We start from the raw sequence: 23,702 nt of genomic DNA, 5'->3' as shown, positions 1-23,702 counted from the left end.
GTTTATGCTAAAGAAAGATGAATAATTCTCATCATTCACTGCAGGATCCATGAAGAGCTAAATATGCAGTCAAAATTTAGATCATCTCACAGGCATTGAGGATTAAAGTCAGATGTGGGTAGAATCAGCAAGGAGCCCCGGAGGGCTAAGGGAGACTGGCTCCCACACACGGTGATAGCTGAGCATTGCACCCCACATTTGACCAACGCCATTACCTGGTTTGATGTCAACCTTCTAAGTATTTAGAAATATCAGAATTTTCTTTAAAAAAACATAAAATCTAGAAGGCTGGTAGGCTAAATAAAACAAGCCTGTACTGATGGATAGATTTGATAGATTGTCATTGCTATTAGAATTAAGTTCTAGCTCCTCATTAGGGGCTTTGGGGCTGGTACATCTTTCCACTGCCTTCATCCTCCTGAAAAGTATTCTTCCTCTACCATCTGAGGACTTGGGGCTTTTTCCATCTTCAGAGATGTATGGATTCGGTTTTTCCTTGAAGAAATATTCCCTGCCCACTCCTCGCCACCTGAGTTATTCTTTTTATCAGTAATCTATTTTGACTCCTTTAAAACTTACATTTAAAAAATTTTTTTTAGCCTATATCTTAATGTCTCTCCCATTAAGCCAGACAGGTCTGTCTGTTCCCCATTGACTCCAGCAAGCCTGAAAAAATGTGTAATTAGTAGACAAAGTGAAGGAAGGGTGCATGGGTACCTGGGTTCAGACCACAGCACTCTACACGCGTTCCCATTACCTGTGTGGTGTGGGACAGGTGGTTCAACTGGTTTATACCCGGGTTTTGGATCAATAAAATGAGGCGTGAAACATTTCTCACCCATAACCTCTCAATATTTACCATTCCCAAGGGGACTTCCTAGTGCATATTTTTATGGCTGTCTGTTTCTGGACTTTTCTTGTGCTTAGTGCTCAGAGCTCATAGAAAATTCTGGAAGTTGATGGCAGTGATCACACGACCGTGAAGGGTGGTTATCTCTGTTAACACTGTTACTCTGATAACACTCAGATTGTATTCAATTCTACTTCCATAGAGTCTCAGCCGTGTCCAGAGGTGACCTGGACCAAACACACTTTGCCCCTTCTTATCCCATCTCATCTAACTCCTTCTGGGGCTTTGCTTATCTTTCAATACATGACTTTCACTCAAACCCTTGTCTCAGGATCTGCTCTGGGGATTGCCCAACTTCCAACATGGAGCCAATAATGTCGCTTTTGCCACTGGTTTCTGTTCAAGATCCTATTGCATTATTGAGTTATTTGAAAGTGCCTATGAGAACTCAATACATATGAGGTATTGGCATCCCTCAGCTATGCTGAGCAGCTGTTGAGTGCAGCAGCTGAGTGTAGATCCTGGAGCCAACTACTTGCATTGAACTCTTAGCCCCACCACCGTGTGCCTTAGGCAAGATTCTTCACCTGTGCTTTGTTTTCCCCTTTATGTAAAGTGGGGCCAATATAACTTGCCTACCTCGGGGATTCATGGTGAGGATTATATAAATCCATAGATGCAAATACTGAGAAGAGTGCAAGACATTAGGAAATGGTACGCGGCTATTTGCAATGATGAGTGATCATTTATGACTCACGTAGCACCTCAAAAGTTAGCAAGTTCACACAGTAAACAAAGGCTGTTTGCCCAATCTGTGTTAGGCAAACTTCAGGGATTAAAATGATAAATCTCAAGTATGGATCTATGTGGTCAAGGTTTAAGGTCTGTTTAGGGAATAAGAAATAAAACTTTTCCATAAACATCTCCAACAAAGAAATGGAATAAAAAGTGGACTTACTAGCGGTAACTATCGAAAGTTGGGTGCTTAGTATGTCTTAGGGAGTGTGGAAGGCTGATGGTATTTGGTATCTTTCCCAGTCACACAAGAAGTCAGGAAGCAGGTGTGTGAGTCATGTTTTAAATTTCAGGGTCACTGCTCAACATCACCTAAGCAGGTCTGTGGACTTAAGGATACACAAGGGCTGTACTTGCTTCTTCAAAAGCAGTTTCCATGTTCATGAGCTGGTACTGCCCCTTTGTGCCAGGTTCCAAGCTACACGGTGAGGGAGGAGGACCGAATGTCACCCAACCCTCTTCCTCCTGGGCGTCTGCAGAGATTTCCTGGAGGTGGGTGGATGGTGGTGCGAGAGAGGGAGATTATGGAAGACTTACTGGTTCTGAGTGAGCCTTGGAAGGAAAGGAAGACTCCAAATGTGTGCTCAGAGGGAAAGTGTATTCTAAAAAAGGGAAAGTAGATTGTCAGAGAGAGAGAGAAACAGGATACAGAGAGTTGGGTTTGTTGAAAATCTAGTTTGTGCAAGTTCTGTTGCTTACCCATCATGTTATCTGGAGGGAGTTGCATAACCTCTCATTTCCTAAACTTCAAAAATGGAAATGATAACAGCACACACCTCAGAGGGTGGCCTCAGAGGGAATAGGAGTAAGGTCTAGCAGGATGGTTGGCACCCACTGAATGCTCAATATAGGTCAAAGCTGTGAGAACCGCGAGGAGTCAGTCTGCGAGAGATGTGCACTTATTTTGACCTGTTTAAAGTGTCTTTATAGAAGAAAAAGTGGGAAAAAATTTGGAAAGGCTCACGGAGGTCTGAGAGGGCTTCAGGCAGTGGTTGAGAAGAATCCACTCTCGGTTCTGCTACACAGGAATCCCATTTGGAGCATGTGATTCAAGTAAATGTACTATCGGAATGAAATTTTTAAATAAAAAAATGCAGAACTATTAAGATTTCCTATTGGCATGTTGAGAGGTGGAGTTGGCCGTGATGGCTGGATGGTGGCATCCCCTGCAATTGCTGAGGCAAGAGCGCAGACCCTGGGAAACGGAGCAATGAGGGTGCGACAGGAAGAGCCAGTGGTCTCAGCTCATTACAGTGTCAGCATGCAGTGTAGACAGCGGGTTCTTCTGCATCCCCCAAATCACCATGCATAAACCTGTGACACTTCTGCCTTTCCAAAGATGTCCCAAGATATCATGACCAGCAGGTGAGATGAAAAAAGAAAAGACCCTCTATCCTGTGTATATAGGCTGCCACTAAAAAATGGTACTCCCATTGCTTCATCACAGCCTGAAAACCTCTTACACTTGCTTGCATTTTTCTTTCTTGGGGTTACATCCCCTCCCAAAAAATCAAGGCTCATTTGGAGGAAGTCAACCCAGACGTGCACTGCTCCAAAGTGTGCTGGATTCTTTGTTTTTGTGTGTGAATTTGGATGAAGCCTGATGAAAGTATCACACCGGGGAATGGAGAGTCAGAGGTGGCTTTGCAGAATGGTAGAAGGTCTGCAGGAGGTTGAGGTAGTGAGTAGGGAGGCTGCCTGGTCACCAAAGGGCATAGAGAGGGAGTAAACATCACAACACAGGAAGAAACAAGCAAACAAACAAACAAATCCGAGCCATGCTGCCCAGGACTCCTGACATTTGCCCAGGATTGAGTTGGTGTGCTAATCACACTTAACATGAAAACCCTAGATCCCTGAGCACCGCCACGTTCAACATGTAACAGGGAAGTCAGAGCATAGAGATGTGGATAATTGCTCCCCGTTTGGTAAGAAAATTGGGGCCGTTTTAGTGAAGACTGAGAAGCAGGAAGCAGAGTCACCATATGTAACTTGGAAGAGGGAATCTGTTTTATGGGAAGACCTCATATAATCATAAGAGAAGAAGTGGGTACAGAAGTAAGAGGGGAAAGCCGGACGCGGTGGCACACGCCTGTCATCCCAGCAGCTTGGGAGACTGAGGCAGGAGGACTGTGAGTTCGAAGCCAGCCTCAGCAACTGAGCAAGGTGCTAAGCACCTCAACTAAGACCCTGTCTCTAAATAAAATACAAAAAATGGGCTGGGGATGGGGCTCAGTGGTTAAGTGCCCCTGAGTTCAATCCCCAGTACAAAAAAAAAAAAAAGAAAAAAGAAGAGGGGAAAATCACACTAATGTCACCAACAAGCCTTCCTGGTCCTAGTCTGAGGTCACGGCTGGTTTTTAGCTGGGACAAAAGTGGATAGGAAGAGGAGACCAAGGATAAGCCCACCAGAATCTCTTTCTCATCAGATAACCCACACATGACTTTCACAGAGCCGTGTCCATTCTCCCTTGGGAACATCCCCTCAGTTTGCCCCTTTTTTGGTCACCTTTCGGTCCCTAAAAGTCTAGAACAGTGAAGGGGAAGGAAGGAATTTAGGAAATGTCACTCAACCCAAGCCACCATCTTGGTTCAATGGTCCTGCTCTTTCCGACTTCAGATTCACCCTGATTTTCCATCCGTTTTCCACTGGAAACAAGCGCTAGTGCCAAGTGAGAAGGATCAATTGATTATAGATTGGCTAAGTGTTTACCACAGCCAGCTGCGCAGCATGTTGCAGGTTGTCACTCCACATTAATAGTTTGTTTGTCATGTCTGAGCAACTCCCCGAATTAACTGATGGGTCCTATTGACCGGCAGGCTGACCAATCAATGGGCTTTGAAGACTGGGACAAGAGGGTGTAGCGCGGTTTTAGCCACAGAGCAGTGGCATCCACAACAGCCACATTGGAGACACATGGGTACTGCCCACGTGTGACTGGACACAGTCAGTGTTGCTCTTGGCTATAATTTCACAAGAATAATCAGAAAATATTTGATGAGAGAAAAGCATGCAGTCATTCCTCCATAATTACTCAAAGGTCCAGGAGAAGACAGAGAAATACAATTCACAGATGAGTCCCATGGGGACCCTCTGCTAAAAGAAACTGTTTTGTTTCATCTGTTTTTTTTTTTCCAGGACTATTATGAAATTGTAAAATTGCATTAACACTTCTCATCTTCCAGTCAGGGAGCATCAGAACAGGGAAGGATGATGGTGATCCCCTGGTACAAGAATTTCAGATGTATTTGTCTTCAAGACACAAGCAAGAGATGAGAGGTGGAGAGGTTGGTCCCCAGGTAAGGGTTAAAAAAAAATCTTCCTGCTTTTCAGCTCTGTTTTGGCTTCTCCTTTCCTATGTGCTCATTTGGAGTGATTTTTGACATTGTGGACATGTAAGCAAAGGGTCACCAAGTCCAGCCAGACAGTAAATAGAAAAACCCCCGCAGTGAAGCAGAAGGTGGCTTTTCTGCAAGCTGCCCCCGAAGCCCATCTGCATCATCAATCCTTACGCCAGTGGGCTCCGGAAAGATCTTCTCAAACACACAGCATGATAAAACATCTTCCACCGATATTTTATCACAAGCAACAAATCATTGGACCAACTGTCAACTTGCATTTAAGAGAGACCCGAGAGTTTGGGTAAGTAAAACAGATGAATGGCCATGAACTTAAATATATCAAATTATAGCCCTAACGAGGGGTCCGTTGAGCAATGCTGTATGCAGAGAACCAAGTGGGGAGGACAATTGGTGATAATTAAGAGAGGCCGGAGAAGCCCAGGCACAGATTTCCAGCCATTTGATCCCTGCAATCTCCCTGCAATTTCAAGGGTCCTGGGACTAAGGTTTCTACCAAGAAAGAGCAGGGTGATTGCACGTTCCTCTCTTTCAAAGTGTCCAACTGGGGCCATGCAGAGATCCAACCACATCGCTGTGGTCTGTGATTGTGAGTGCCTTCTCAGTTCCCTGTGTATGCAAACAGAGGTTAAAAAATGACAAAAATAAACAGAGCTGCCCGCGCTCGATGACATCCAAACAACACCATCGCTGTTTCTGGGCTCAGTGTGGAGAACTGATCGGGGAGCAAAGCCACACACGGGAGGAGGGTTTTGTTTTGATGGAACTGTTGTTTTCTGAGCTGTAGGTACCGAGAGTCTGCTCTATTGTGAGCTCCCGGCAAAGTGAGCAGACAACACCTGTTGTTCCTGCAAGCTATGAGAGACGCAGGTTGAGTTTTTAATTATGTGGGAGAGAAGAGTCTCTTCATCTGTTTCTTTCTTGTAACCTATTAGGAATACGCTCAGAGTGAGATTTTTTTTTTTTCACACAATCCAAATTTGTTATCTTTATCCCTAAATTGAGCAGTCTTTTTTTTTTAGGGAAAATAAAATAGAAAAATGTAAATGCTAAAAGAATTAAAAGAAGAAGAAAACGTCACCTAGTATAATGTCATAGCATTTGTGTGTGTGTGTGTGTGTGTGTGTGTACACATTCTGAAAGTCATCACAGTCTGGGTACTTAATTATTTATCTTGTTTCCTGTACCCAATAAACCTGTAAAACACAGTATACTTCTCCTAATAAAAAGTGGCTAACAATGAAAAGTGGTCAAAAAGATGTTCCTACTAAAAACCACCTCTCTGAACAAAAAAAAAAAAAGTGTATATAAATATATGGGCACAGCTGGGCGCGGTGGTGCACGCCTATAATCCCAGTGGCTCAGGAGGCTGAGGCTGGAGGATCTCAAGGTCAAAACCAGCCTCAGCAAATTCGAGGTGCTAAGCAACTCAGTGAGACCCTGTCTCTAAATAAAATACAAAAGAGGGCTGGGGATGTGGCTCAGTGGCCTAGTGCCTCTGAGTTCAATCCCCAGTCCAAAAAAAAAAAAGTATGTGTGTATATACATGTTTATATATATATATATATATATATATATATACACACACAAATAAAATATATATCTACATGTGTGTACACATTTGTATGTGTGTGCATGTATATATATATATATGTACACATGTGTATGTTTATTATCAATTTTACTAATAAGATGAATGTGTAACACATCAACAAATATATAACATTTATATTATGCATTCCATAGGTCAAGTCATCCCTGCAGAAGGCTTTTGCTAATTTTTACCAAACATTTACATCCCTCTATAGCACTTATAACCAGTCATTGGTTGCAATTCAACCAGGACTTGACAATTGGAGGTACACCACCCTCTGCTCCACCTCTCCTAGTGAAAATTTTCTGTCCTTTTATCTGATATATGTTATAGCTTTAAACTATTTCTTAGGCTTCTAAAAATTATATTTATATCATGAAACCTGTTCTAGCATCAGCATAAAGGAAGCCTTGACTTGTAGCTTTTCCCAATTACTGTGGTGTAAAAATTCCCCAGGACTGTTTTCGAGCTAACAAAATGATGTGAGCAATTAGAAAGAGATACGAATTGCTTGCCATGGTTGAGTATTCTCATCATAGAGATAATCGTAGATCTAAACATCCTCACCACCACCAACAATAATAAAATATACTAAAATAATTCAGAAGTCATGAGTTTTGAGTACTTGTTAATTTGTAAAGACAATTTTAATTGTAGTTTCACATGTGTTAATATTTAATAATGGCCATGTTTAACATCTTCCTTACAAACTTTCTGAAAATAACAATGAGCTCTTAATAATTGGTTATCATTTAGCTCCAGCACACCACTGGCTAAATATTCCAGGTTTTGGGCTGGGCAGGGATGAAAAAGGCAGTAGGAACTTCTAAGGATACTGCCAAATATTCCAAAGGGGGCCTAACAGGATCTTCCTTTAGATCATGATTTCAAGGTCCCTTTACAGGGGTGCTTAGTGTCAACAACTGTATATTATAATCATTTTCAGAGTTTTTGGTTAGTTGAGATTGGCTTAAAAAGGCACATATTTACCCAATTTCCTGTCAACTCTGCATAGCACATATCCTGTCTTATTTTTAAAATATATGGTCTGCAGATTGGGGTGATAGTTATATGAGATAATTTGTTGATGATGATGATAGGAAATGGTAGACATTCTACTCTTCATATTTTTTTTAACTTTATACCTTGTATGCTTTATAATATAAACATAAATATTGATATATTGGGTTTATATAATCATAATTATTTTTCCATTAAGGGTTGACAATAACATTTTGGACAGTACTCCTTTAAATCATATTATACTCTTGACAGAAGCAGGCTTCTAAAAATAATAACTGACCTCCACGGTGAACAGTTATCTGTCACATAATTTTGAGTCTGACATCAACTTGACAAAGTTTTCTTCCATGTACTAGATTTCCATCATGAATTCTGCTATTTTTGAAATTCTCTGGTCTTTACTATGTCAAGCACTGTCTCTGAATTCCTGTTTCCTTAACTAAAGAAGGAAGATGCTAATCAATTCCTCCTCACACTACCAAGCTCAGATGAAACACTACAGGTAAAATGCTTTACAAACTATCAAGTCCAGGGCACATAATCTAACTAAATATTAAACTAACTAGATATTACATTGCTAACCCTGTTTGGGAATGCTAGATTACCCCTGAACAGTCTCGGGGTCTTTATTAGCTTGATCAATCATTTGAACATTTGAAAATATATCGATTGAGTGCTTCCTTGTGATATTGAGTTATTTTTCCCTTAAGGAGGGAGCATGCGATGACTGCAAGCTGGTTTTCTACCACCGTACATAGGATACATTCCCAGGATAAGTATTAATTTGAGAAAAAAAACAACGTGAGTCCAAGCAAAGAATGTGGGAATGTCAAAATGCTTCTTCCTGGATCCAGAGCCTAAGGTGAAGGATCACTGGTAGCTGGGAGGATTACCCAGAGCACCCACAGTGAATTTGTCTGCATGGTTGGATTTGATTTAAGTCACAGGAAATGCATCTGAAAGAGCCCAGGTCTGGAGGTGGCAGGAGGTGAGATCTGGAAATAAAAAGTGCCGAGTTCCTCCCTGCAGGACTGCCTGCCTTGAATGAAGGATGCGTGAAGGAGACGAGGGAAGGCATGGCTCACGACACAGGTTGAATTGAATTCATTGGAGAACTTCCAATATTTGTGGAAGGAAATTGAATTTGAATGCTTGATTAGATAGCTTGAATTTCCTAGGAAATGGAACCTCTGGAGGTCTTGACCCGGAGCACTGATAGCATCAGCTGTGCTTCATGAAGATATGTGTGTGTACAGGCGTTTCTGTCAATTAACCATGTCCTGGGAAGAAGGATGGGGAGGGTGGTTAAGATACACAGAACCCTTAGGAGGTGTCATGGTTTGGAGGCGGAGTGTCACCCAAAGCTCCTGTTGATGCAGAAATATTCAGAGGTGAAAAGTCTGGATTGTGAGAGCTGGTTCCTAATCTGTCCATTCTAGTTTGAATGGACTGAGTGGGTGGTAACTGTGGGCTGGTGGGGAGGAGGTGGGACGCTGGGGATGCACCCTGGAAAGATGCATCTTTTCTGTGGTCCCTACCCCTCTCTCTGTGTCTTCTGGGCATCGTAAATAGAGCACTGTGGTCCCCCCACCATGCTCTTCCACCATGATGTTCTGTCTCACCTTGGGCTCAGAGCCACGGAGCCCACCCACTATGGACAGAACCTCTGGAGAAATATTGAAACCAATCAAACTTTTCCTATTTTAAGTTGTTGTTCTTCTCAGGTGTTTTCAACCACAGGGGACAAAAAGCTAACTAACATAAGAGGCTACTGCCCAAGAACTTGAAGAGTGGTAACGGGGGATGAGCTTAACTGGTATACTGGAAATGGAAACAAATAAACAGATCTCTCTAGAAATAAAGTAGCGCTCAACGTTTCGAAATGTTTTGACGATTGGTGACCCAATATCAACAGGCATCTACTACCAAAAAATATTGAAATAACACGGACCCTGTGTTAAACGTGCTCCTCCCTCAACCATCAACAGTAACATTATACCTGTCTAGGTAAAGTACGTCTAATCAAGCAGTGTTAGTTAGCTTCAAAACTTAGGACTGGCTTTGTAGATTTAGTATACATGATGACTTTGTTTAATGTTTAAAAAAAGCTTAAAACAAAATGATACATTGTAACATTCATAGTCTTAAAATGAATCCCAATAACACATAGCAAAATTGCTAAACCTGTTTGGGAATGCTAGATAACCCCTTAATAGTCTTGGGGGCTTAATTAGGTGGGTCAATCATTTGAACATTTGAAAATATATTTATTGAGTGCTTTCTCGTGATAGGCAGAGTCTTCAGTGTATGAGGTGCAGCAACATACCCCACATAACCTAGAAAACGACAATACTTTGACTTTTAGATAGAGACAGAAAGTGAACAAGTGAATGGAGGTATAAATAAGTTCATTTCAAATAAAGAAAAATTCATCGAATATGTTAAAAAGTTTGATGAGCATGACTACCAGGGACCCAGGGAGGGACAGATGGCACCTATATAAAGTCCCAAGAAAAGGCCATTCTGTGGAGGTGACAGAATTGAGCGGGGTGTAGTGGAAAGAGCCAGTCATGGAAAGATCTGAAGAGTGTTCTAGACTACTACACGGCAAATATGGGTACCCTGAGTTGATGGAAATTGAATTTGAATGCTTGATTAGATAGCTTGAATTTCCTAGGAAATGATCTTCAGATATTTCTGGAAGCATAAGCAACACTGTGGCCCCAGTATGGTGAGCTAAGAATAGCTCAGGTTATGCAGAGATGGAAGAGGGAGGCAAGAGAGGTTATTTAGTGACTTGCTGGCCGTAGCAAGGACTTTGATTTTTTCAGCCTCAGGAAAGTTTAAAAAAGGAAAAGAAAAAATTCTTGCCAATCCGGCTTGATGTTTTCAAGTTGAGGCACGCCTATTTATGAGTACCATTAAAATAAAAAGATGGCCCGATGTCACCACTGCCACGAAAGCTATGCCTCCCTTTAAAGAGACTTCACATGGAAAATGTTGCGTCTTCTACTCCCTTCGATTGAGGGCCTGCGTTTCTTAAAACTACGATGGTCTGCATACCAATCATTTCCTCTGGATGCTGACAAAACAGAAGCTTCTATTTCTACATGGTGATCAGTCCTGAGAAACAATTTCATTGAGGGTTTAAGAATCCATTACATGGGAAGAAGGTTTGATAATCACATAACCACCTTCATCAGTTGGTACCACATAAAAGCGGCCTTTTCAGCATTTCTAAATTGGGCCATCTCTATTAGAAATTGCAAAGATGTCACTTGTCTTAAAAATATAGGCTGGTGTTCCGTTCCTAAAGGTGCTATTATGCTAACAATAAATCTGAAGGAGACCGAAGGCAGAGTATGGGTTGTGATATACTCAATATTCATCGCATTCTGACCCAAAGGAATATCCATTATGTGCTTCTTGGATCCTTGAGCAAAGTAGGTTTATTACATCTGCCAATTTTCATGGATTTGCTGCGTGATACATTGTTTCCTTTAAAGAAATCTCGGTCACAGTGAATATTTCCCTTCTTTTGCCTCTCTCGCTCAGGTAGTTCATTTACCGTGGCTCTCAATTCAATAAAACACTCTGCTTGAAACCGAGTAAAATCCAAGGCATCATAAATTCTTCCCCATGAATCCTTACCACAGGTTCCTGTTCATGAGCATTTAGAAACAAGTAGGTTTTCTCCCAGATTCTTCTAGCCTACTCTGTCCGGAAACTTTAAGGTACGTAAAGATATTGACAAACAGAATTTTTTTTTTTTTTTTTTTTGGTATCTGCCCTAAAAGCAACTTAACTCAAGTTCTATGAATCAATTACTATGAGAACTGTTTTGAAGGAAATAGAAACACATTTGTTGGGAGACATGACACAGAAACCAGGGCAGGGAAGGCTTCTTACCATTTCAAGCCTCTGTCTCTTCCTGCAGCGGGATTAATACAGCAGGAGAAAGCAGCTCATTAGGTCCTGATGTTGTGATGCCACAGTTAGAAAGCCTCAAGCAGGCCTTTCGTTCTGTTCTGCCGATTACTGTGAGCAACTCCATGTTTATTCCTTGAATTATTCACTCTGTGGGGCAGAACCAACTCTCATACTGAACACCGGGGACTTTCTGCAGGACTGCTAAAGAGGAGCCCAGTCCATAACTTTATAAGATCTAGACAAAAGTGCTCTTCCCACAGCAAAATAAATAAGTACACATGGCGCACAGATGTACCACTTACGCTTGGGAGACAAGTGGATTGGAAAAAAAAAAAAAGAAAAAGACCATTTTTAAGTGATCTCATTTTGTTAAAATAACAATGTTAGAATATGTTTAAGCAGAAATTGTAAAGGCAGCAGGAATTCTGAATGCCAGTGAAATCACACTCCTTGGAAGCAGTGATGTTTGCTATTACTTATTATATTTGGGTCTATAATACAAGCCATTGACCCCCGAGTCACACTGTTCCTAAGGACTGCAGAGCTTCTATCAGACCCTGGGCTTAAAATTGTGTCATCTTCTAACTTAAAGCAGGAAGAGCACATGATTCAGCCGACGATCACTTTTACCCTATTAATCTTTATGAAAAATTTACTCTATTAAAATTTTTATTTATACATCTCTATTAACAATATTATTTGTACATTTTTAAAAATTGTTAATTAGGAGTGTAACTGTCATCATCATTATCACAAAGCTGTGTATTAGAAACTTACACTCTGCTGCCTCACACTAGAACTTCACAAAGGGAGGACATCTCTGTCATTGTGTTTGAGCGAAAGTCCAGGGATATGCCCAGATAAAAGAGATCCTGAACCAATATGGCAAAGGTGGATGGTATCTGCTGGCTACCTGATCCAGGAGACCGTGCCACGCTTATTCAAACTCAAAGTCTGACAGTAAGAGTGGTCTTTCATATACTTGAGTTTGTCTCACCAAAGAAGTAAAACGGATGAATCCTGGACAAAAACACAAGATGTGCTCTCCATCTCATGTTACATAACCCTATCCAGCCACCAAAGAGCAACCGGTCCTTCCTCCCTTGCAATTATTAGCCTACTTGCAGGTCTGCTGCTTTCTTTTTAGACTATTAGGCTGAGGACGGCAGAGACAGGAGGTCAACGTGTACCTCGGTGCTTGGCACATCATAGACACTAGTGTATGCCTGTGCCTGCTCAATTGAACGCCCTGCTTTCTTCATTAGAAATACTAAGAGTTAATCTCCCAAATGACAGAAAAAAAAAAAACATGCAGAATAAAGCCAATGAAATCCCAGGTGTTATGAAGTCCATACTCAATTGGGACACAGTTTAAAACTTTTTAAATACTCTGAGAACTCTACCTCTAAAATCCTAGGATGTAGATGTCATCACACAAGGGTAAGAGGGAAGAGTTGGATGGGACGAATGGTTCCCCGGTGGATGCTATACACACTCTGCTTTGTGATAATATAAATAGGACCCCAAATGTGTAATTTTAGTGAGGAATTAATCAGCTCATTTTAGAAGCATGGACTGAAGCCCACTACCCAGGGCCAGCAAGATACACCTCCTGCCACCTTGAAGCTGAAAGTAGACCGAGGGAGGAGGATATAACGTTAGTTTCCTATGACTTGTCTAAAAACTACCGCAAACTTTGTGTTCTGATTCTTCCGGTTGATTAGTGCCTATGTTAGCATTCCCATAGTGTGCCATCTCTTGGAGCTGCGATATGTCCTATATAATTACTGCATTTCCGGTTTACTCTCTTGCAGTCCTGGGGGATGGAAATCCAATATGAGTCTCCCAGGGACCAAAACATGGTATTGGCAGGGTCATGCTTCCTCTGTACCTTGCTTTCTCCAGTTTCTACCATTTCCTTCCTAAAGTCCTTGGCTCATGATGCCTTGCTCCATCATTATGTCTAGAAATAAAGCATCTTCCAATCTCTCGCTATATTCCCTGTGTCAGATCTAGCTCTGCTTCCATCTTATGAAGACACTTGGGATGGCCCATCTGAGAAGTCCAGGGTAATCCTCCCATCTCAAGACCCTCATGCCTGAAAAAAAAAAATCCATTTTGCCTTATTATATAACATGCACAGTTGCTAGGCATGAGAACCTAGATCTTTGGGGGTGCCATTATCTAACCCACCACATCTATGAATGCAATCATTTAAAGATGGATACTTAAGGATTGTTTCTTAATTAAACGGGCCTTGGGTTTCTCCTGATATCTACAGAATATGGAAACAGAAGAATTGAATGGTTAAAACATCCAAACTCCAAGAATATTTCAGAAGAAATGAGGTAAGGTCCGATGAGTTCAGTTTCATTACAAAGGTTCAAGAAGCCAGTGTCTGCTCTGAAGGCCCTAGAAGAAGCCGTAAGGTTAATTAAAGCAATGTAACAGAAGAAGAGACATTTTTGTGGTGAAATTTTTAAGTTGTAAAATTTGGAGTTTAGGAAGACGGAAGATATCTCCACACTTTACAAGGGTTACAACATTAAACGTAAGAAAGAAAAAGCATGCAATTAGGAAGGACTTGGTGGCCTTTCAGAAGAAATAAAAAGCAAGTTTTGGGATCATAAGACAATCTCATTTTCTAAACCAACATAATATCTACAAGAAGAGAAGACACCATGAAATCTCTAACAGAACAAACAAATTTAAAGCAAAGCTCTCTTGTGTAAAACATAATTGGCATGCTTACCTTAGGGGAAATGTTTAGCTTAGATTATCTAATCTAAATAGCGATGACTCAAAAATAAAAAATGAATCCAATCTGTTCTTTCACAGTGAAATTGTGCACCAAGGATATATGATTGTTCCTGTTATTTTATCCAAAAAACCAAAGCAAAAGGACATGTTGAATCACATCCAATTTGGGTCAATAAAAGTTAACAGAAGAACAGAATTATTTCTCAGATTTGATAACTGTTCTGAGGATAATCATTTATTTTAATTTAACACAAAAGGTCTTTTAGAGATCCTATGCTAATTCAGCAGACGCATTGAAAGGGCAAAATGTTAATGTTGAATTTTGACAGGAAGTTGAACGTTAAGGGTAGACAGAATTCTTATTCACACATGTATGATCTGGGGGCACCTTGGTGACTCTGCCTTCTTTTCTTAATTTTTACAAAAGACAAGACATTATTATTTAACTCAGGATCTCTGTTGCAGAGTTAGGAGTGACATCAATCAAAATAATATGATCATTTTGAACAAATAGTATGTCAAGCTGTTGAATTCACTAGTAGTAAAAAATACCTTTTTTGCAGCCTGGTTAATTTCTGCAAATTTTAGCATTCCTATAGCTTTCCATCTCTTGGGATTGCTATTAAATATATGTCCCATACAATTACTGTGTTTCTGGTTTATAAATTATATTTGTTCCTGTGTTCCTTCTGATATATTACTGCTTTGTTATGAATATATGAGATGTCAACAGTACCTGTTGTCACAGGTCAGGGGAAACAGAGTGATAATGATACCGGAAGGGCTTCTCAGACAAAGAGATGTCCTAACCAGTGTCCACACTCTGCATACCTTTAGGCAGGTAGGCTTAGCAATTAAGAACATAGCCTGCAGGATCCTAAATGTCTGGGGTGGATTATTTACAGAACAGCCACTCTTATCTTGACGATTCCCAGACTGCTTGACAATGTAACGCTGCAACTGTTCTATCAAGAGAAGAAGCCTATTTCCAAACCCCTTAAACCTGGGCTGTTTGCATAACTTGCAATGGCCAACAGAACGTCACAGGAATGACAATATGAGGACTTCGAGCCTGGTCCTCAAAAGACATCGATTCCTTCAGAGTCTGCTTGGCACCCTCAGTAGCCACCATGGGAAACAGCTCAGACGTACAGGATAAGAGACAATGTAGATCAAAGTCAAGGTAGCCCAGTAGCCTCGGTGGAGAAAGTTCTAGACCAGGCAGGTCGCAGATCCCTCTAGGTGACCACAAGTGCAGTGCACCTAAGCAGAACTGGAAACACAGTCAAGGGGAGCCCATCCTAAATTGCCAACCCACAGAACTGTCACCTAAAACCATGGTTACTTGGTACTCTAACCTACTCTGATTGAGGCTGGTTTGTTACCAAAAAAATAAAAAGTGAACACGGTCACTACTGTATTTTGCATGGATGAAAAACAAGCACTGATTTCTTTTGCTAGTTATGAAAAAAGAAGGAAAAAGAAAACTTCTAAGTTTTGCTTCTTTGTTATAATGTTCTGTATCTTCATTTCCCGTAACTCAACATGCATTTTTTTCCCACAATAACTTCTAAATTTGAGGCAAACTGTGTTTCCATTTTAGTTTTTTAAGGACATCACTATAAGTTTAAAAATAATTTTTCATCATTGATTGATAGTAAGAACATTTAATCATTTTTACTGTAAAGTATATTATACGACTTATAAATGTAATAATGCTAACTTAAGGCTCGTTTTTGAGATTATATATATATAAAGTTTTATATATGCATATATAATGTTATTTTAAAAATAGTATTTGACATATATTTTAAAGATGAAGATCTTACTATATTAGCCACAGAGGTTACCTTCAAAACTTCAGCATTTAGTCATTCAAAGAAAATACACATTGAGAATTTGGAACATTATTTCACCTCTAGAAGGAAATACAATGCCAATATATTTATCAATCTAAACCCATAATAATAGAATACTTTACCTGCACAAGATTTGATGAGTGGCAGCAGAATTACCAGTTTCCATAGCAACCTCATCTCCACTTTGTAAGGTCAAAATTTTCTCCCATACAATCAGCAGAAAAAAAAAAAAGTCTATCTTCCAGTCAGTCTCTTAGGAGTCTGAAAGAAACAAGAAAATGTCATGCAATTATAAACATGCAAACATGGGTATTTCAATATGCACACTGATGGTTAGGTCTTGATTTAATTTAATTGAATTAATTTAGTATTAAAATATGATTATCCAACGTGAAGCAATCTACATGCCTACTTTTTCACACATACACATGTTTTGCAAACTTTCAGTAACCAATTCATATTTTCATAATTTTTGTTCACATCTCAAATATGTGCATCATCTGCTTTGATTTTTGCTATAGTTTCTAATGAGTTAGAATGGTACTCACCTGAATCTATTCACTGTGGGTGAAATATTCATTAATTTAAATTCTAGTTCAGTTGTTTTTGAAATGTTAACAGTAATAAAGCAACTTCTTCAAATCTTTCCTTAGATTGTATTCTTGATTATTAATTATTAGGAGTACGATGCCATCCATCTTACAAGATCTTCTATATACTGTCCTATTACCTCTATTACATAGTAACTTACATATATTATCAGTGATTTTAGAAATTTTATAGATTTTTTAAAAAATTTGCTCATCAATATAATTGAAAACATGCTCATTAGGAAACATTTTCTTTCTTCTTAATTGTTATTAGAACTAAAACTATTGTTGTGCTTCAAACTTTCTGCAGGAAATCAATTTCTGACAGTGTTATTTTTCAGGTAAGAGACCTGATTTTCCTCATGGGTTACATCATAATTTTCCCTAATTTATTTTGACATTCAAGCTATTCAATGATAAATAAAATCAAGATAAAGTGTTATTTTGGCCTTTACTTCAACAGGAAAATGTAATAAGAGGTTGGTTAAAAACTCATAAACACATAAACATTCAGAATAATCTCAGAATAAACTCATCTAGGTTGTATTTATGACAAGACCTTTTAGAAACTTTTAGCATAGCGGAATTATGTTTTCTTACCACCCCAAGCACCTTCTGAAAGTATGTGGGCTTTTAAGTGTAAAGGTAATAAATAGTAAACTTTGGATAGTTTCCAGATATCTTTTTAAGTTTTTTATTTGTTTTAATTAATTATACATGACAGTAGAATGCATTCGTGCACACTGATATATCATACATAAACGGGGTATAATTTTTCATTTTTCCGATTGTGCGTGTTGTAGAATCGCACCAGTCATGCAGTCATATATGTACATAAGGTAATAATGTCTGTTTCATTCTGTGATTCTATTTCCTACCCCATATTCTCTCCCCTACCCTCCCTTCACTCCACTCTATCTAATCTAAGGTAACTCTATTCTTCCCTAGTGCCCCCCTCCCTTATTGTGAATTAGTATCCACATATCAGAGAAAATATTCGGCCTTTGGTCTTTTGGGATTGGCTTGTTATGCTTAGCATGATACGCTCCAACTCCATCTATTTACTGGCAAATACCGTAAGTTCATTCTTATTTAAAGCTGAGTGACATTCTATTGAATATATATATACCACATTTTTAAATTAAAAAAAAAATCTTTCATTTTTTTCTGCCACTCTTAAACTCAGCTTAAACAAAAAACATTGACCATATTCACATTTTGCAGAGAACTTAAGTTAAATACTTGCAAAATTTAAGCCGGGAAAAACATGCAGGGAAAAAAAAACATATCTTCAGTTTAATATGCTGGATTGAGTCAATAAGCTCCTTTCATAAATTCTCTTGTATTGTAAGTTATCTTCCATTGCTTTTCACACCACAGATTCTAAGCCTTTAAATCTCTGTGTCTAAATTACATCATATACTATAGTCATTTGTTCATTTAATATTTTCAGCAGCTATCTATTTATATTCTTTGCAAGACCTCAGGTACTGGTACTTAGGTATTAGCGGTGAACTTAAAATCCTTCATCTCTCCCCTTGAAGTCTGGCTGTCTCGTGACAGCATCTGAGAAAGTAGCAAAGGGAAAAAATATTTAAAAAATATCCTTGTACACATACAGGCATATGTTTAGGTTCAGCAAGAGTCTCACAGTACTTAAAGAGAAAAATCGAGAGCTCAATGAGATTTATACCGTGTGATACAGACAACATTTTGGAGTCGAAGCTTGAAAAACAGGTAGTTCTTCACCAGGCAGAGTGTGTGGATAGGGGTGAAGGAAATGGCTGCCCGCTTAAGACAGTATAATTGACAGGTGAGACTAGCAGTCTAAACCAAAGACAGGGATTCTTTAAACCTAAGCCAGGGCTGAGTTTGCATTTCCAAAGACCTAAGAAGAGTCCAGTTTGACATTCAATTCCATGGGATCAGGGTAAAGAAAACAGAGTGTCAACTATGTAGAAAATTTGGGCCATAAGGACAGGTATTGTACTTTAGGATTATAATGAGGATTTTTGGTAGTGCAGAATCAAGATTGAATTTACCAGCCTCCAGAAAAATAAAGTACTTTGAAATCAATCTAGCAAAAGAGGAGAAGGACCTCTACAATGAAAACTACAGAATACTACAGAAAGAAATTGAGAAAGTCTTTAGAAGACTGAAAGACCTCTGATGTTCTTGGATAGGAAGAATTAATACAGTCATAATGGCCATACCAAAATTCAATGCAATTCCCATACTAATTCCAACAATGTACTCCATGGAAATAGAAAAGGCAGTCATACAATTCATTTGGAAGAAGAAGAAACCCAGAAGAGCCAAAACAACCCTCAGAGAGAGAAAAACAAAGAAGGAGACATCACAATACTAGACCTTAAATTATACTATAGAGCTATAGTAACAAAAACAGCATAGTATTGGCACCAAACAGACACGAAGACCAAGGGTACAGAATGGAGGACACAGAGGCAAACCCACATAAATGTAGCCATCACATACTAGACAAAGGTGCCGTAAATGTACATTAGAGAGAAGACAGCCTCTTCAACAAATGGTGCTGGGAAACCTGGAAAACTCTATGTAGTAGAAGAAATTGAACCCATATCTTTCACCCTGCTCCCAAACAACTCAACATGGATCAAGGACCTAGACATTAGAAGAGAGACCCAAGGCCTAATAGAAGAAAATGTAGGCCCAAATCTTCATCATGTTCGCATAGGAACCAACATCCTTAACAAGACTCCTAAAGCTCAAGAAGTAAAATCAAGAATCAGTAAATGGGATGTTATCCAAATACAGAGATTCTTTGCAGTAAAAGAAACAAGAATGTGAAGAGAGATCTTATACAGAATGGGAGAATATCTTTGCCACCCATGTCTCAGATAGGACAGTAATCTCTAGGATATACAAAGAACTCAAAAACCTTAACATCAAAAAAACCCAAATAACCCAATCAGTCAATGGGCTAAGGACCTGAACAGATACTTCCCAGAATAAGAAATAGGAATGTTCAACAAATGCATGAAAAAAAATGTTCAACCTCTCTAGCAGCAATTAGAGAAATACAAATTAAAACTACAAGGAGATTCCATCTCACCCCAGTCAGAATGGTAATTATCAATAATATAAGCAACAATAAATGTTGGAGAGGATGTGAGGGGAAAGGTAGACTCATCCATTGCTGGTGGGACTGCAAATGAGCGCAATCACTCTGGAAAGCAGTATGGAGATTCCTCAGAAAACGTGGAATGGAACCACCATTTGACCCAGTTATCCCACTACTTGATATGTACCCAAAGGACTTAAAACCAGCATACTACAGTGATGCCACCATATCAATGTTTATAGCAGCTCAGTTCACAATAGTGAAACTATGAAACCAAACGAGATACCCTCCAACAGATGGACGGATAAAGACAATGCAGTATAACACACAATGGGAGCATTACTCAGCCATGAAGACGAATGACTTTATGACATTAGCAAGTAAATGGATGGATCTGCAGACTATCACGCTAAGTAAAATGAGCCAGTCCCCAAAATCCACAGGTTGAATGTTTCCTGTGATATGTGGAAGCTAACCCCAAATTAGGGTCAGTGAGGGGAAGAATAGAAGTTCAGTAGATTAGACAATGGGAATGGAGGGGGGATAGGAAAGGAAAAGCCACACAATGAACCTGAGGTAATTTCTCTATGTACATACAGGAAAACAGCACAGTGAATCCCACCATCACGTACATCTACAGGCATGGAGTTCTAACTAAAAGAAGGTATATTCCATGCTTCCATAATTACATCCAAATGGATTCTACTGTCATGTAATAACTAAAAAGAACCAATTAACAAAGGATGTAATTCACATCTCTGGCTGAAGAAGGAAGGCATGGAGTAAAGGTGGATTTATGCAGTTCAATTACATGCTACATTTAGAGTCCAAGGAAGGGATGATGATTTCAATCAGGGTTATGCAGATAAATCCATGGATAGTTTTCCTGATTCCAATCTTTGGTTTCTTTCTACCCATATGAATGTCAACAACACAATTTTCTCTCTGAAACAAACATTTGGCTCAATTATGCCAGTATTCTAAAAACCTTGAATCACTGTCCACTGCACAAACACCTGGAGTCCTTGAAATGGCACCGAAAGTCATACACAAATCACTAACCTTCCTTTTGCAAGGGTTTACGTACTGGGCCAGGGAGGAAGTTCCACCTCCCGTTCACTTTGCAGATGAATCAGACATGATTGCTACACGGACACAATTGGATTTGTATAAAATCCTCCCTTGCAGGACACAGCCTTTAAACATTCTGTAATGGTACCATATTTTATTGTCTTTGGATTATTTCTGTTTACTCAAATGTCAGGACAGATTATAGCAATAAGAACATAGTATATGCCTTCTTCTTCGTATAGTATTCCTCTTCTCGAGAAGTTCCAGTTTATAAGATAAATTATATGGTCACTCATTGAATTGCTATTCATTAATTTTTCCTACCAGAAAATCGTGTCCTCCTTCTTATTTACCTCGTCCTCTTTTCTCTTTTGGTACTGGGGATTGGACCCAGGGTCTTGTTCATGCTCAGCAACTGAGCTACATCACCAATCCCTCTGCTCCCACTACCATCTCCTGATTTTGTTTTGTTTTGTTTTGTTTTGACATAGGGTCTTGTTAGGTTACCGAGGCTGGCCTCTAACCTGCGATCCTCCTGCTTCAGTCTCCCTAGCACTTGGGAGTTTAGGTATGTGCCACCACGCCAGGCTTTGATCTCTTCTTTTGATAAAAGTGGTTACATTTTTTGAGAAACCATCTCCCTACACAAACTTGGTCCCCACAGAGGGGATGGTATTGCCTCTATTCCTAGTCCCAGGGAAGAACATGTGACCAGGGCTCTGTCAATCAGGAATGCATTCCCTTGGCTACAGTAGGATGTCAAGAATGACATAGGCCTTCAATGAAAGCAGAGACTGTCAAGCTAGGACCTCGGTTGGTGTTATCAGGGTGCGAGGGTGGCCCTTCCCTGAAGTCACCAATGCCCAGACCTGTTGGTCAGGTGAAATGCATTCTTGCACATGAGTTGTCTTGATCCAGTTTGAAGTTAGAGCTGAAAACTCTCCTCTCCTCTTCTGGATAGTTTGCTAAATGCGGTGGCATCTACGTTCAGGGTCTAAGTATCCTGCATTACATGGACACATAACCCACCCCAGAAGCCCCCACAGATCTAACACCCAGAAACAGCCCCTTCTTCCTTAGGCTTCTTCACACACACAATTTCCAGGAGACCCTCCAAACCTAGATGCCCTGCTTGTCATCTATAAGTCTCCTCCAATGGTCCCAGCTTGCTCTTTTCCCATCCCTGGGTACAGATTCCATGTGGCCTTTCTCAGTAAGAATCAGACTTCTCTCTTCCGTACATCCAAGCATCACTGTGATTCATTCCACGGTCACCGTGTCTATGATCATACCTAGCATCACAGAATCCACAAACATTCAGCCACGCTTAAACTTCTAGATTTCCAAGCTGTGTGAGCCAAAGAAGCAAAGTTTTGCCTAATCCTGCTAGTGTGGTGTTTCGTCTCCTGCAACCAAAGTAATGTGAATAAAGTACCTTCATTCTTCATCCCAAGTTCACATCAAGAGTTTCTTAAAAACTCTAGAGCCAGTCGCCATGATGTCTCCCAGGATGTGGAGTTATCAAAGGTCCTCCTGCATGACCATTTTTCCATTCTTTAACTTGAGGATAGCTCTGTGTGTCTTCCTTGCCCATAATATTCAGTGTGGTGTCTAATGCAGACCTTGGGGCTGTTCAGTACGTATGTGCTGGGTTTGTCTTTGGCAGCTAACCACCTATTATGGCCAGAAATTGCCCTAAGAATCTAGAAGTTGTGATCTTGCTGATGTCTTTCTCCTAAATAACCCAGTACCCTTGGGTGATTTGCTGGCAATCACTTTGATCACCTCTGAAAAATCAAAGCGTGTGACCTAGAAATCACCTATAATTTCCCTCTATCCCTAATATTCTAAGGTTGTTCGATTCAAGCCAGTGTATCATCTTACAGCAAATATGCCCTTTACCAACTGATTGCTTCTCAGCCTGTGGCAATGAGGGCAAAGACCCAAGGATATTTTATTTGGCATTGTTCTATAAGGCCAGCTTAAATCGCTAATATTTATGCATCCATTACCATTTGTAAAAGTTCCATTTGTAAAAGTTTAAATTGCCTGAGGAGGAGAGAAGACCCTGTCTCAATGAGAACAGTCCAGATAAGAAGACCTTAGTTATTTACTTGCGGCAAACGAGGGTGGAAAAAAATTCAGTGGGTAAAGTTTATTCTGGTCAGTGACATACAAAATAGCCACGGGTTCCTAGAATCTTGCAGATCACTTGAAGCCAAATGGACTCATAAAGGAAGGTCACTCCATCCACCTAACCGAAACAGATTTCTAGAAACGCTAAAAATATTTTATAAGTGTATCAGCCGCATTTGGCTGTAGGTGAAGTTTATAGGCCATGCAATCTTTCAAATGATATTTTTGGGTACAGAGAAGTGGGTATCTTGATTTGTCACCTAACAGCTAAGGTTATTGTTCTATTATTACTGGATTGAACTCTGACACTGTGAGACCCTGTGTGTTCACTTTTCCTCCCATGGAATTTCTCAGTGCAAAAGTAACAATTTCAAACACTTCAGGCAAAGGATATGTCAGGTCCACAATCCCTTTCTTGCAAAAAAAAAAAGAAAAAAAAAAAGAAAAAGCCCTGAAAGTTGAAATGTACACAATAATTTGGGGGAGAAAACCCTGCCCCAAGCCAATGGGTAGTAGATGAGACCTTTTCTCTTCAACTTAGTATAAATATTTATGTTTTTCTGCTGAAAGTGAAATATTGGTGGATGAAGGGATATTTCCCAGGAATATATATATATATATATATATATAT

At 39.8% G+C, this 23,702-nt stretch overlaps 1 protein-coding gene across 3 annotated transcripts in view; it reads right to left on the bottom strand.

Annotated features, from left to right (window-relative positions):
* The window catches only part of Cntn6 (contactin 6), a 287,218-nt gene that overhangs the window by 208,222 nt on the left and 55,294 nt on the right, over window positions 1-23,702 (bottom strand). For all 3 annotated transcript variants that reach the window (XM_048787025.1, XM_015495120.2, XM_048787026.1), the window contains exon 2: window positions 16,294-16,432. In XM_048787025.1, coding sequence (XP_048642982.1) covers window positions 16,294-16,348 — 55 coding nt within the window. In that variant the 5' untranslated portion in view covers window positions 16,349-16,432. The remainder of the gene's footprint in view (window positions 1-16,293; window positions 16,433-23,702) is intronic.

The sequence above is a fragment of the Marmota marmota genome, unplaced genomic scaffold (genome assembly GCF_001458135.2).
Source record: "Marmota marmota marmota unplaced genomic scaffold, marMar, whole genome shotgun sequence".
Lineage (NCBI taxonomy): Eukaryota > Metazoa > Chordata > Mammalia > Rodentia > Sciuridae > Marmota > Marmota marmota.
The sequence above is the reverse complement of the archived record's forward strand: the minus strand, read 5'-3'. Positions and strand labels throughout refer to the sequence as shown.